Source organism: Heterocephalus glaber, unplaced genomic scaffold, assembly GCF_053883595.1.
Source record: "Heterocephalus glaber isolate CG9 unplaced genomic scaffold, H.glaber_assembly_v1.0 deba00001600, whole genome shotgun sequence".
Taxonomy (NCBI): Eukaryota; Metazoa; Chordata; class Mammalia; order Rodentia; family Bathyergidae; genus Heterocephalus; species Heterocephalus glaber.
Window position 1 is genome coordinate 2,151,292 of NW_028258372.1, and position 14,080 is coordinate 2,165,371.

Below are 14,080 nucleotides of genomic sequence, written 5' to 3' on the forward strand. Positions count from 1 at the left end.
GGACTGGCATCTGACCACTGGGCTTGGCTTAGAGACCAGAGTCGAGCTGGAACGAAGCACTCGTGGTGAGCTGGGCACCTGACAGTTTAGGCTGCCAGTGTCAGACCTTATCACATCACTGGTCCCTGCTCTGGACAGAGGGAACGGTGTGGGATTCCTGGCAGCTGCTGGATTCCATAATCACCCATGTCACTCTTTAACTATCTCTCTGTATTAGATCACACTGAGTTTGCTTGGATTGAGCCGGTGACCTTGTAATACACAGAGGCAAAGCCCAAGGGAGAAATGGGGGAAGAGGAATTTCTACCTTTCCCATCTTAGATCCCAGAATAATACAGGGACACATTTAGGCTTAGGCTAAACTTCTACAGTGTCAGCACTTACTCACTGTAAGACTAAGAGCACCTTGCTCTTCTGAGCCTCAGTTTCCTTTTTCGTAAAATGAGATCAACAACGGTACCTACCTGGTAAGATTGCTATGAGGAACAAATAAGTTAATAAATGTGTGATGCTTTGATGGTATTTAATTCCTAGTAAGCACCACAGAAGCCTTAGTTACCACTATTAACCACGTCATCAATATCTTTCTAAGAACAACACTCGTACTTCCTTTGCAACCCTACAGATATTCTGGATAGATGGGAAAGGCTTCAGCTCTGAAGACAGAGCAGACCTCAGAGTGACACAGCTCAGGATGGAAAAGGCTTTCTACAGATCATTTAGTTCAGCTCCCTCGTTTTCCTGGGGGTGCAGAGTTGAAACGTGCCCAGGGAACTCCCAGGAATCACCCGTTCTCTGCCACCAGAACAGGAGGCTGCAAAACCTGGATGTAGAGCCAGGGGTTTTATTCCCTCCCTGCACTGTCTCTCAGCCTCAGCTGCCTTGTTCCACTCCACCACGTTGCCTTCCCAAGGGGCCCGGGATCTGGGAAACAACCACATGCTGCCCAGATGCCCGGATGCCCACGGCTTTCAGAGACTCGGTGTCTCTTTTGAAGATGAGAATCAGGCTACCAAGGGGATCAGATATTCAACTGGGTCTGCTGGTCCAGTCTCTTCCCAGTAGGTAACTCTGCTTATGACCCTGACCTAAGATCAGAAAGTCACTTGGCAGACACAGAATCAGAACAGATGAGTTCTGTGGCTTTCCGGGGTGTTCCCATGAAGCAGACTGCCTGCTTCTTCCTCTGGAGAAGCCTTCTAAATGCTTTTTCTTTTCCCTTCCTCACCCTTCCCTCTCTTCCTTCCCTTCCTTCCACGGCATCTTGTTATCGCAAAGTATTTAATTGGAAAGACCTCTCGCAGTGTCCCATGGTCCACCCTGCGCTATCCAGTACTGGACTGGGCACCAGTGAACACTGTGGGTCTAACTGTGACCCCCCCTCTGACAATAACCTGGGGAACAGCTAATGCCTCTATTGATGCCCATGGCTGCGGCATTATAGTCCCAGCTCCCATTTATTGAATACCAGGCCCTCTGCTGGATCTTCCACAAATGTCATCTCAGATCAGTCTTAGGAGGAGTAATTACAGAATCAGAGAGATTATCAACCAGCTTCCTTTTTTTTGTGGTGCCAGGCACATGCTAGGCAAGCATTCTACTGTTGAGTCACACCCCCAGTCCCAACTTTCTTTTAACTTCACTACCTTTAAATTCACTACCCAAAGGCTGCAATTACGCCAGTTGAGTAAGCTTGAAATATCCCTATCTTCTAACCACAATGGAAAGCCCAGTGGCACTGCGAGATCTTGGCTATGACATCCTTGAGTCATTGCGGCATCACGAGCAGCCACACCTCGAACTTCCCGCTATGTCTGTTGCTGCAGGTGTCTCATGCAAGGCTGCCAAGTGCAGAACAAGTGTCTGAGACGACACGACCTTGACAGATGCTGGGTACTGGGGCCATGGGCCCTGCGGCAGGGGAGAGTGGGGGTGGCTGTCTGCTCCTTGCTCCAGCCTGAGGACTGAGGCCCTAGCCATAGTGAAAAAAATCACTATACACCATGCCCGTCCAGAGGACTCAACACAGAAAGTCCATCCTAGCGCTGCTGGCTTCCAGCTCTTGATTCCAGCCCTCACCCTGCGCTGCACTCCAGGCCCTGCATGCAGCCTCCTACTGGACACCCCCATGGGGTTAGGACAGCACAGCCTCCTCCAGCCCTCGGGGTCCTGCCTCTCTTTTGCCACATGGCTCCCTCCCTCTCCTCCGAGTCCCTGGTTGAAGGGCACCCAAAGGGAGGCCTCCCTAATGCAAAACAGTAAACCCACTCCTACTGCTCCCCCTGCACCCCCACTTTCTCCTGTGCACCCGTCTAGTGCGCGATGCCCACGTGCAGAAAGAACCCACCTCAGCTTTCATGACCGACATCTCGAGGGGTCTGTCGCTGATGGTGACGGACTCCAGCACAGAGGACATCCGATGGCAGAGGTGCTTGTTCTGGATGGCAAACCTCAGCTCTTCCTTGACAAAGGGTGTCAGGTTAGCAAAATCCTCAAACACCAGTGACCCAGGAGGGGACAGGCACGGGACGATGGCAGAGGCACTGACTTCGGAGGCAGAGACCTGGCCTGGGTGCTGAAGCATCATTTTGCTGAAAGACACATTGAAACCAAACTGCTTCAGGGGCCCTGGGGGCAGGGCCAAGTGACCCCCAGCACCAGGACCCTGCCCAGCCCTCAGCTCCCTGTTTCGTTTTCAGTTCATGCCATCCCCACCTTGAGTAAAACGAATTCTTAAAATACACCATGCAGCGATGTGGATAAAACGCCCAAGTGAAGCAGGTCAGGGTAGACGCTTCGGGCTATTCTGAACTCTCAAAAGAGCTATTAGTTTTGGCTGATGTACACATATGCAAAGCAGCCTAAGTCCCAAAAGAGAAACCAAAACCAAATCAAACCATTCTGTATTTCCACTTTCAGTCTTTTTTCAAAGAGAAACTTGACAGGTCTTTGAAATCCAGCTGAATCTATCAGTGAGTGGAAGTAAAAGCAAGAAGTGGAGGATCCTTAAATTTAGCAAATACATACACAGGGGCTGAAGCTTCTCCCCCAGGAAGTTGGATCCAAGCAGCAGGACTGAGAAAGGTAAATATAGCTGGGTTTCTTTGCCCCAGTCCTTGGCAGGCTGAGGACGGCTGGGATTCAGGTCTGGGGGGCACAAAGAGCCCTTCCTAACCCTAGTCAGTGAAGCAAAGGACCCCAGGGTCTAAGGAAAAGGTGACGTGCCAAGGTCTGGGCATTTTGGGGGGCATTGCTTCGCCTTGAGGTTAAGGAGACACTTGGGCTGGGGACAGAGGTGGGCCTGGGACTGGCTTGGGCACTAAGGAGCAGGTGACTTGGGCCAGTACTTCAGCTCCCTCTTGCAGCAGTGGGTCAGAGTCTGTGCCTGGCTTCATCCCGGAGCCTAGCCAGCACCTGGCTTGGAGTGCCAGCTGACCAGTCAGATGCTGCCCAGCTGAATACATGAATCGGGGGAGTGGCCGAATCAAATGGCCTCTGAGATCCCATCCACTTGTATCATTCCAGGTCAGTGAGACTGAAGCCGTGACACAGGAAAATAGAGGTTCCAAGTCCCCCATAAGTCCCTCCCTGCAGCTGTGGCCACTCCCCTCGCCCTGGCAGTTGGGGCTCAGAAGCAGTGAATTTGGGGGGACTCTCTGGGCAAGCTGTCCACTGGAGTGTCCTCTTGGTCCAAGGATCTGTGGCCATCAGCCACGTCCAGGCAGACAGGAAGCTCCCGGCAAAAATCTCCAACATTCAAGGAGCGCCTCCTTCCTACCAGAAACCTGGTGTGCATTATGTCACCTCATCCCCAGGAGAACGTGTAGGCCAGTTCCCAGCCCTGTTTCACACATGTGCTAACCAGTGTTTGGACAAGCAACCTGCCCAGAGTCAGTATGAGAGTTAATATGGGCCAGTGTCAGGATTAGGAACTCTGGCTCTAGAACTCATGCTCTTAATTTATACATTGCAAAAACAAATACATTGTTTCACATTACAAAACAAAAAAGAGTACATTTTTTTGTATGTGTCTGGGGGTGGAGGCGAGGCCTAGAACTGAATCTGGAAGGGGAGACCAGGCAAAGACTCATAGAGCAAACACGCACTCTGCTTCAGGGACTCACCATCTTTTTATATCAGGGTGCACACGTGGGCTGCTGCCCACATTCTGGGAGTAAGTTTGTTTTTAATTAATTGTTTATCTATTTACTGTGTGGTACTGGGGATTGAGCTCTGAGCTACATCCCAGCCTTTTAAATTTTATTTTGGAGACAGGCTCTCTCTAAATTGCCCTGACTGGTTTTGAACTTGCAATCCTCCTACCTCAGCCTCCCTAGGAGCTGGGATTACAGGTGTGTGCCATCGAACCTGGCTGGCAGCACATTTAAATGGGCTTTTTAAAAAATGCACAGTGGTTTCAGACTGGGATCAGAAAATCAATACCTGAAGACCTCTTAATGATGAGTCTTCACTGAAAATCCTTTTCTCCAGTGTAAAACAGGGGTAGTGACATCGCCCTGTCTCCCCTTTCAAGAGAACAGAGGAAATAATAAATGACATGCCCTGAAAGACATTCTGCGATCAGGAGCTACCTGTCATCACGATTCCCAAGGGTCTCCACCCCCAGGCTGGCTCTGCCAAGAGGCCCTGTGAGGTCCAGGTGGAATGGCTAGTCACCCTCTATGATCTTAAAAGCTTCTGAATACACAGCCCCAGGACATGGATGCAATTCTTTCCCCAAAGCGTCCCAAGTCAGAACTGAAGTTTTTCTCTCCATCCTATAATCTTAGGATGCTGGGAGGATTCCTCTAGGCTTCTGATGCCGTTTAACATTCCCCCATGTGATCATGGCCCTCTCCCTTTCCAACTTTATTAAAAACCCAGGGGGCCGGGGATTTAGCTCAGTGGTTCCGGCACCTGCCTAGCAAGTGCAAGGTCCTGAGATCAATCTCCGGTACCAAAACAAAAACAAAAACAAAAAAACTCCCAGGGACGGAACCCAGAGCCACCAGGGGCTGGCCTTCATCTGGAGGACTGGATGGCTCTCTCCTTTAGAGGCAGCTTGAATTACACTGTCGTTAAGTCTGTCCATCTTGTCACCCAGCTCAGTTTATTAATGACCCCTCAGGGCTGTGGGCTGCTGTTTGGAACTTTTTTCTCCTTGTAAAGTCAGCAGTTCTGATGAAAGAAACTAGAGAATGTCAGGGGTGTGGAATGTTTTTATGAAAAGCATCAGGTGAGCTTACTTGGGGACTGAACTTGGTTGTAAAAACTGTTAAATATTTCTCTGAAGATAAAGCACCTGTTTATAGCAAGCTGGGCTTTCTGTAGGCCAGCGCTGAGTTTCTTGGGGCATTTTCTAGTTCACCCCTTCCTGCAACTCTTAGGATGCAATTGAGCCTAGATTCACACTGTGTCCCCACCGGGAAACAAAGTTAAATTTTCAGATAATGTTAGAAAGTTGAGACTCTCTGACATCCCCTTCACTGAAGAGAAACAATGTTTGGGGCTTTAGATGATCGGCACTGACTGTCCACATAACCATAAAATCGTTCACAGAGCAGGAAAGACATCGCACTCTGCTTCCTCCTCATTATTGCCCATCAGAAATCATGTCATATCATTGACAGTTTCATCACTTTCAGGAAAGTGAAACCTCACTTGTATTTCTTTAACTGGAAATTCAGCTCCTGCACTTTTATTTCCTGGTAACTACCATGACTTTGAATTTTCACTTTTAATTTCCATCTCTTCCCACTAAGAGCTGCTCACGAACTAAATTATGGCACTAGGGCGTCCACACTGACCCCTCACTAACTCTTCCCACTGAGCTCCTTCTAGCCAACTGGAAGGCTGGAGATGGAAAGGCCAGCTTCAAGGTCACAGGCTGAGCACCACCCACAGGCCACTGAGGCTCTCTGAGCCTGCATCCCTGTTTGTAAAATGAGACCAAGACTGCCTCCCCCGGAGGCAGGCACATAGGGGATGCACGCACATCATCAGTGTGACTCTACCTGCCCAGCACACGGGGGAGCTCACCGTGCTGCCCATTCAGTTTGGCCCTCATAGGAATTAACTGGGACCCATAAGAAGTTCAGGCCAGTCAGCCCCAGCCTCTGAGTACTTGGATGACCCCTTCCCTAGGTTCCTAAGACCCCAGGTAAACTGTGCCTTGCTCCCTGCTGACCCTGGTCTTTCTCCACTGCTCTTCTCCACCTGAGAGATTAACAGCTCTCATCCAGGAAACCGTTTCTCCCTTGAAAAGATTCTGTGGTCTCCTGGCTCTGTCCTTCCTCTTCCTCTGGCTGGGTGACACTGGGAGCCACTGACCCCATCCCCAGCCCAGCCAATTTTTATAAAGAAGGAATCACAGAACACCCAATAGTAGAGCCATGGAGATCAGATCTTCCGTTTGCAGTTAAGTAAAAGGGAGGCCCAGAAGGTGAAATGACCTGCCCAAGGCCATAAGGCCAGACAGTGGCCCAGTCCCTGCCATCCCACTCCGTCACAACTGGGATCCAGAGGTCAACCAAAGAGGCAACTGGAGAATGGAGCCGTTAGCCAGGTAGGTGGGGGGACAATAGTCCTCAATCCTTTACGGTAGCCACCGGAGGAGACTGGCAAGACCAGCACAGGGAGGGCTTATGGAAGAAAAAGGCCAAGAGAGAAAGAAAGCAGATAATGGCTAAGGGACAGAAAGGGAAAGTTTATAACAACAAAGGCCCAGGGGCCACACAGTGGGCGTGGCGGTGGCCTCTGATGTCCCCAGAACCATCCAGACATGGTCAACCCCACCCCCACCCCACCTGGCTGATTCCAGGCCACAGCCTGCCGGTGGAAGCATCACCCAATGGCAAAGGCGAAAGGCAACCCAAAGGGGACAGTCCCCGAAGTTTCTCCTTGGCTTTAAGTCAGGGACAAAGATACGACTGTCACCCACACGGGCACAGACACACTGTGAGAACACCCAGATTCTCTAGCCCTTGATTTTTGTTTTCCAGCTCCAGCAAGGCTTTGGCAAACTCCTTTCTTTGGAAGAACATCTATGTATCTACCTGAAGAAATTAAGGAAAAGAAAATAAGGAAAAGAAGGAGGAAAAGTCCCCTTCACCCCACTGTCTCAGAGATTAGCCAGCAACAGCAGAGACACCCCCCCCATTTATGTCCCCTCGAAAGCCCCTTTTGCCAATCTAAAGGCTGGAGGTTTTCAGCTAGAAAGGACCTTTCCTGGCATGTGGCATCTACCTGCCTATACTTCCCAGCGGGGACACAGGTAAAGAACACCAGTACCGTACAAGCTCTGTTCAGACCACAAACCGTTCTCTCAGTGTCCCTGGGAGCATCCCTACACTCTCGCCGCCCCGCCCACGGGTCTCCGCGGACGCAGAGCAGTCAAATCCGCAGACCCGCCAAAAGCAAAGCCAGGGTGAGCGCCACAGGCAGCAGAGAAAAGCGTGCGCCAGGCTGGACCGAGAAGTCCCGGACCCGGGAGCCGACACCGGCAGGGAGCCTTTTCGCCTTCCGTGCCCGGACAGCGCGACACCAGCGCTCGCCTCTTCCAAATTTGTCCCGACGAACGCGCGCTCGCGGCTCCAGGACCAGCGCTCCGGGTGCGCAGGGCGACCCCCAGCGGCTGCGCCCGCGACCCCGGCTCGCGGACCCCTCCCCATTCATTCCGCTCGGCGCCGGGGCAGAGCTTCATTCCTCTCGTCGGCAGTGGCGGGGTCCGGGAAGCCCAGTGAGGGACGGAGGGGGACGGCGGCTCGGACAGCCCCGGACACCCCCACCACCCCGACACCCACCTCGCGCCCAGTCCCCGCCGCGGCTGCGAGCGCGACGCCCGAAGGAAGTCCTCGGTCCCCAGCAGTCTTTCGCGCCCCAAGTCAAAAGAGAAAGTTTCGTTCTTTCACTTCGCGAGAAACTTTCCGGAGCGCTCAGGAGCAGCCGTGGCCCGGAGAAGTTCAGCCAGACCGGTTCCGGCGCCGGGGGCTGGGCGCGCCGGCCAGGCTTGGGTGCGGGGGTCTGGGGACGGACAGGTCACAGGGGCGCGCAAAGGGGACCCACGAGGGGCGCCCGATAGACCCCTCCGCCAGCGGCGCTTACCTCGCGTCGCCGCTCGGGGCGGGCCGGGTCCGGAGGGCGGGCAAGGTCCGGAGGGCGAGCTGTGGGTCCGCGCGTCCGTCTGGCGGTGGCACGGGGAGAGCGTCGAGCAGTGCGCGCCTCGCCGAGTGCGACTGTGACTCGGAGCGCGTTGCATCACCGTTTTTATAGCTCCGGCTCTGGCAGCGCGCCCCTTTACTCAGGGTTACCAGCCCCAGGCTGACGTAATGCTATTAATAGCTTCCAGGAGAACCGGCCAGGCCGAGAGCTGGAGGGGGGGTGGAGGAGGGGCGAAGGCGGGGCGCGCGCGGACGGCGCTGGGGGGCGGGTGATGCAAGCGCGGGGCGGAGTCGGGGCCGGGCACCCGCGAACACTCACACCCGCCCGCCCTCTCGCTCCATATCAGGCCGGGAGCCGCCCGGGCGCGCCGCCAGATGTGCGTACTCGCCGCTGCGTGTTCCAGGCGTGAGCCAATGGTGCCCAAGCCAGCGGCATGACTCCACCGCGCTGGCATCTCTCCCTCCGCTAGGTTGGAGGGGGTGCCCGGGAGGCGGATCCTGGCCGCTACCCAGACTAGGTGAGGCTGGGAAATGGGCACGACCTTTCTCCAAAACGCGCGGTCATTTTCTGGCGCTTCAGGAAAACGTCCTCCCCACCCCCCACCTCGCACGCTCCAGACGCATCTTTCTGGAGCCCCGGGCGAGGCAGAGGCCGAAGCCTTAGTCTCTAGGGTGGCCGAGGTGCCCACAGTCGTCCTGCCGAGAATCCACACCGTTCCCCGGCGGCGTGAAGCTAGCCCCTTAATGCGGTGGCGGAGCGCAGTGCACACGCTGAGCGCCTCCGGGCCAGCTGAGAACCGCGGCCGTGGGACCGTGTCCGGCTGCGTGTGATTGTTTTTGTTTTTCAAAACAGCCACAAAGCATTTGAAATTGACCAGGCGATTTTCATAGAAAGTAACAAGAGCGTGGAAAGGAGAGGCCTGGAGAAATCAGAGGCGACCTGGAGGGGTAGAAAGGGGCCGAAGGGTAGGAAAGAGCGCTTTGGTCTCCGCGGGGAGGCCCGGGTAGGGGCTCGCCCGGTTCTCGGGCAGTGTTTAGGGAAAACTCATCTCCCTCCTTCTGCGCCCCGAGATTGCCTGGGACTGGACGGCCCGGACTGGACGGATACGCACGGATCCCAGCCAGAACGGAGCCCCTCGGCCGAAATTCCCTGGGCCGAAATTCCCTGGGCCCTCATACTCGGGGAGCTGGAAAAGGCGGGTCCTGAGTTTCCCGCTGAGGCCTCGGTAGAACTGGGTTTGAACCTTAAAAAAAAATTTTTTTTCTGGTTCAGATTCCTTGGCTCCAGCTGTGCTCTGAGAGCCGTAGAGTCAGGGTCCTTCCCAACAGCCCACGGACGTTTGGATAAGGACTCAAGTGTGGCCCGGGGACGTTCGCACCTGCCTGGGAGGGAGACCTGTCCGCGCCCGCGTGCTGTAGAGCAACGCCAAGGGCGCAGACACCTGCGTCCACCTGCCACTTGGAGGGAGAGGAGCAAAGGTCATGGTTTGTTAGTTTGGGCGTGAACTAGAGGTGTTTCGGACCCGTGTCTCACCTGGCATCCGCACCCCGCAAAACACACACACACACACACGGGGAATCGGCGTCTCTTTGGACAGACACCCATTCTCCGAGCTGGTGGTAAAATCAAGTTCTCTGCACTCGGGTTCCAGGGCCCCACGTCGGAGCCACGCCCAGACACCCCGCCCCCTTCCCCTACAACTTCGGGACCCGGAAGACCTGGGGGAGGCCTGGATGTCTCCAGCCGGGGCAGCCGGGGAACCCTGGGGTGGTTCCACCCAGGGATCCCCGGAGATCCTGCCCTGATCTATCTTTGATTTCCAGCGGCTACGTGCGGGAAGCGCGGGGCGTGTGTTTTGCTTTGCCTGTCGCCCTGGTAACGGCTGTCGGGGCCCCACCTCCGGTCCCACGCCCACACCCGGCTGCACACCTCCACGCCCCGCCCTGGGGCCGCGGCGCGGGCAGGTAAAACCCGGGCGGGCGAGTCTGCACAGCCCGGGAATGCCTAGCAGCTCAGATGGGAGAGTTTTACATGTCAGTGAAAGTCATTTGGAATAAACAGCACCATGATAAAGTGAGCCGAGAAGATAGGGGAGAAGCTTTTCACTACCCCTGTGAGCCGCCTGCAGAAATCTTTAACCAGATTTACGAGTTAAACTGATTCCATGAATACACTCAAGCCAGGTCTGTGGAGTTTTGATCCTGACCTTCCGGGGAAATTCATTTTAGGGCGTTGAGTAAACAGCCGCTCCAGCTCCACAAATCCAAGTCAGAGAAGGGCACTGGACACAGAAGCCCACCGCACGTGGTTCTTATTACTCTTGTTTCGTTCTAATAATTCTTAGTTTTGATTCCACAAGTGGCACCTGGATAGAAAAGCTGTCTGCCGCTTGGAGAAGTCTGAGCTTAGCATTGCGTGCCTGCTAACCTGCTGAAACCCTGGAAGCGGTAAGAATCTCACCCCCACCTGAAAGAAACACCCAAGGAAAACACGACCTACTGCAGCCGCCCTCCCCAAGCCCCCAGGAGAGCTGGCAAGTGCCCGCCCAACTGGAGAGACAGAGAGAGGAGGAGTCCCAAGTCTGTGCCCTAGGAAGACGTCCTGGGTGTCCTGACAATGCCACCAACGCCCCGCAGCCACACGGTCAGTACAGCGCAAAGAGGGGCCAGAAAAGCTGTCTACACCACAGCCGCTTTCAGCACAAAGGCAAGAGTGCCCCTCCCGCCTCAGGAGGAGGCACTGGTTCCGGTTATTCCAGGAGTTGATCCTGGCGAGGGCAGGTTAAACAGAGACTTGTCTCGGGCTGAGGTTTTACACTGGAGAACCGCTTGGGGAATCCACGTCCAGCCCAGCCTCGGGATGTTTTGCTGAGTGAGATAAGAATTGCAGCCTTCGTGCACTAGCATGTGCAGAAGGAAGGAAAAAAAAAAATAGAAGAGGAGGGGAAGGAACTAGGCAGCTAAAAACAGTCCACTCATGGCAACCGAATCCAAACATAAAAACATTGTGGGGAGCCAAAAGCAAAAAAGGAAAGAAAAGAAATTTCACAAGATATTTAAAGATTTTAGCAGTGTCTTAGTTCACTGCACTGTCTTTTCTCACATTCCTCTCCCCCATTATCCTGTTCTCCCAAATCCTAGACTGTAGTTGCTCACAGAGCTCTAGAAACACAAGTTCAGCCTAAGTTAAAATCAGCACCAGCAGCCCACTCCTTCACCAAAACGGAGTGGGTGGACTTTCTTCCTCCTCCTCCTTTTCAAAGTCCACGTTTTCTACAAAGTCTGTTGGAATGTGGGGATTACTAACCTAAGAGTCTCCAAAACAGGCACCCTCGGGTGCCAGGGAAGCATCCACAGTGGGCACTGAGGTGCGGAAGGCACTTTGATTCTGGTTCGGTGCTTCCAGCTGTGCCCCTTAGGTCATGACACTGTCAGGCTTCAGTGTCCTCGACGAAAGCATGGCACTGAGTATGGAGCCTCTAGGAAGGGACACAAAGTAAGTCCACAGCAGTGTATTCATTACGAATCCACAGGGGCTTCTGGGGGTGTCCCTGAATCTACCCCAGGGCTCACTCTGTCCCCCTCATCATGGTAAGTAGTGACAGTCACCAGGGAGTAGGCATGAGGCCCCGGAGGGAACACAGTCAGGGTGTTCCTGCCCTTACCCACAGCAACCCACTGTTCTGGGAGGATGGCCCCCCAAAGCCCCTGCCCTGGGGACAGCGAGTCTGAGTTCTGGTCTGGTTCTGGCTTTGGCTTTGTCCAGCGAAGCACACCTTCCTTCTTTCTAAGTCTCACCTTTTCTGACGTGAGGATCTTTGGGCCACGCTCTCACTCTGGGGCCCTGAATGGAGACCCCCTTGCAAGCCTCTGGCGACTTCTGAGAGTGGGGGAGAGAGAAAGTGTTGGAGGGGAGATGTGGAATGGCACTAGGACAGACCCACTTCTGCAGTCGCCCTTCTCCAAAAACTAGATGAGAAATGTTGTCAGACTTGATTCTCAAATACAGCCTGTCCTCTCTCTCCCTCCCTTTCTCTCAACAAGTCCAAGAATTTCTACCCACGTGGACTTGGTGACTGGTAAAAGAGGTAGCAGAGTACCCCAGGCAGGGACTGCATCCTTGGGGACATCTCATGTTGTCTATCATCAACAGCCATAGATATCCCCTGGGACCCCAAGCCAACATCCAGGTAGCAGGCATTCCCACCAAAGAGAGTAGACCCTGGAGCCCTGGGAATCTGAGATGACATGCTGGAAGCCAGAGCTTTGGCAAGGACTCTGGAGACCTGTGAGCCACCCATAGGTGGACCTCCAGCCCAATGAGTGACAGTGCATGTCCTAAACATATCATCTTAGTTTTGTACGTAACAGAATGAAATTATGTAACATGGATCCCCCTAAAGGGTTGCTGCAAGAATCAGATGTGAAAGGGATTTGAAAATAATGGAAAGAATCTTCTGTTTGTTTAAAAATTCTTTCAAGGAAACTTTTCTTAGGATTTTTTTTTTGCCATTATGAAAATAGGGAAAACAAGCAAGAAAAAAAATTGGTCATAATCTCAATGTGATTAGCATTTTGATGTTTCCCTCCAGTCTTTTGTCCTATGCGTATGATTTTAAAATGTGGTTCTGATTTTAGATTTCATGCAACTTTGCAGTTTGCTTTTGGCTCACTGTTTGTAAGAGTATGTACTCTTTGTTTCTGTCATTTTTTTCTTCCTGAAAATATAATGTTAGAGAGCTCTCCAAGTTTAAATCTTTGTTATGGGAGAAAGGCATCCAATTCCAGCATTGCTTAGGTGGTTTAAATGTAGTTAGGCGTGGGGTCTTTGCATGCCACGCAGGGAACGGGAGGATGCCAGGGACTGATTTCCTTCGCATCTTCCTTGTTCGCTAACATTCCAACAATAAATAAATCCTGTAGGCACTTTCCCAGGTGAAGCATGTCAGGAATTCCTCCCCCTTCTGCTTTCTTCCCCTTGGCCTTCTGTTTGTCCACCATGGAACAGAAGGTCCAGCCTGCAGCACCAATGAGTGGTGTTGAGGTAAAACATCCTGCCCATGCTTCCGCCTGTGCCTTCAGGCAAAACGCTCACTGGGGCTCAGGTTGTGCCTCAGCCTGGCATCTCTAAGCCAGGCTGGTGGCATGGGTGGCTGCTGGGTTGGCAGCCACTCCAGCCTGGGTCCAAATGGCTGTAGAATTATGGTGGTGCTGATTTTCATAACTACAAGACAACGGGGCCGGAAGGACCCAAGAAGCTGTCCATGTGCATCGTGCATGAGCAGACACATGGCTACTCTACTCCAGGCCCCTGAGGTGAACAGAGCGGGTCTGGCTGGAGCATCCATCTCAAGTGAGAAGTGTTTAAAATACTCTTTTATACTAACCAAATGGGAGTATGCTGAATCTGAATCGGGCAAGAATTTCTATGGAAAGAGAGACGACATCAGATACACTCTGGGCTTCGGATGGACCACTGAAAATTATACTCCTAGGGCCCAGAGGGGATGAGTTATTTGTCTTCCTCCTTTAAGTGTAAGATAATATCAGCAAAAGCTATTACATAGGGCCCACTGCGCTGCAGGCTATGTGCTAACCCCTTTACAGAGAGTTAATGCCTTTTACCCTCACAACAACCCTTGGAGGTAAATCCTGCAAACATTCCTAGGTTACGGATGAGGCACAGAGGGTAAATAAGTTGCTGGAAGTCGCATAGCTAGGGAGCAGCAGAGCAGGGAGCAAGCCCAGGCTGTTGGGCTGCTGAGTCTTCCCGCTCAGCCATGTTACATACTACTGCCTGGCAGGTGCTCACAGGAAATCTTGGGGTGCTCTGGTGAGGCTCACCACCCTCATGTGAAGGCCGAGGAAACAGCTCAGAGAGAGAAAGTGGCTCCCTGGGGTCTCAGAATCGGCAATTCTCC

The 14,080-nt window shown here is 53.2% G+C and overlaps 1 protein-coding gene across 2 annotated transcripts in view; it reads right to left on the bottom strand.

The window, feature by feature from the left end:
• Atf3 (activating transcription factor 3) overlaps nt 1-14,080 on the bottom strand; it is a 52,566-nt gene that overhangs the window by 3,140 nt on the left and 35,346 nt on the right. The window contains exons 1-2 of one of the 2 annotated variants that reach the window (XM_004853545.3): nt 8,104-8,230; nt 2,348-2,591 (exon numbers count right to left, since the gene is read on the bottom strand). In XM_004853545.3, the coding sequence (XP_004853602.1) occupies nt 2,348-2,587 (240 nt within the window). In that variant the 5' untranslated portion in view covers nt 2,588-2,591; nt 8,104-8,230. Of the gene's footprint in view, nt 1-2,347; nt 2,592-8,103; nt 8,231-14,080 lie in introns of those variants that run through there. The other variant, XM_087194249.1, reaches the window with a different exon arrangement.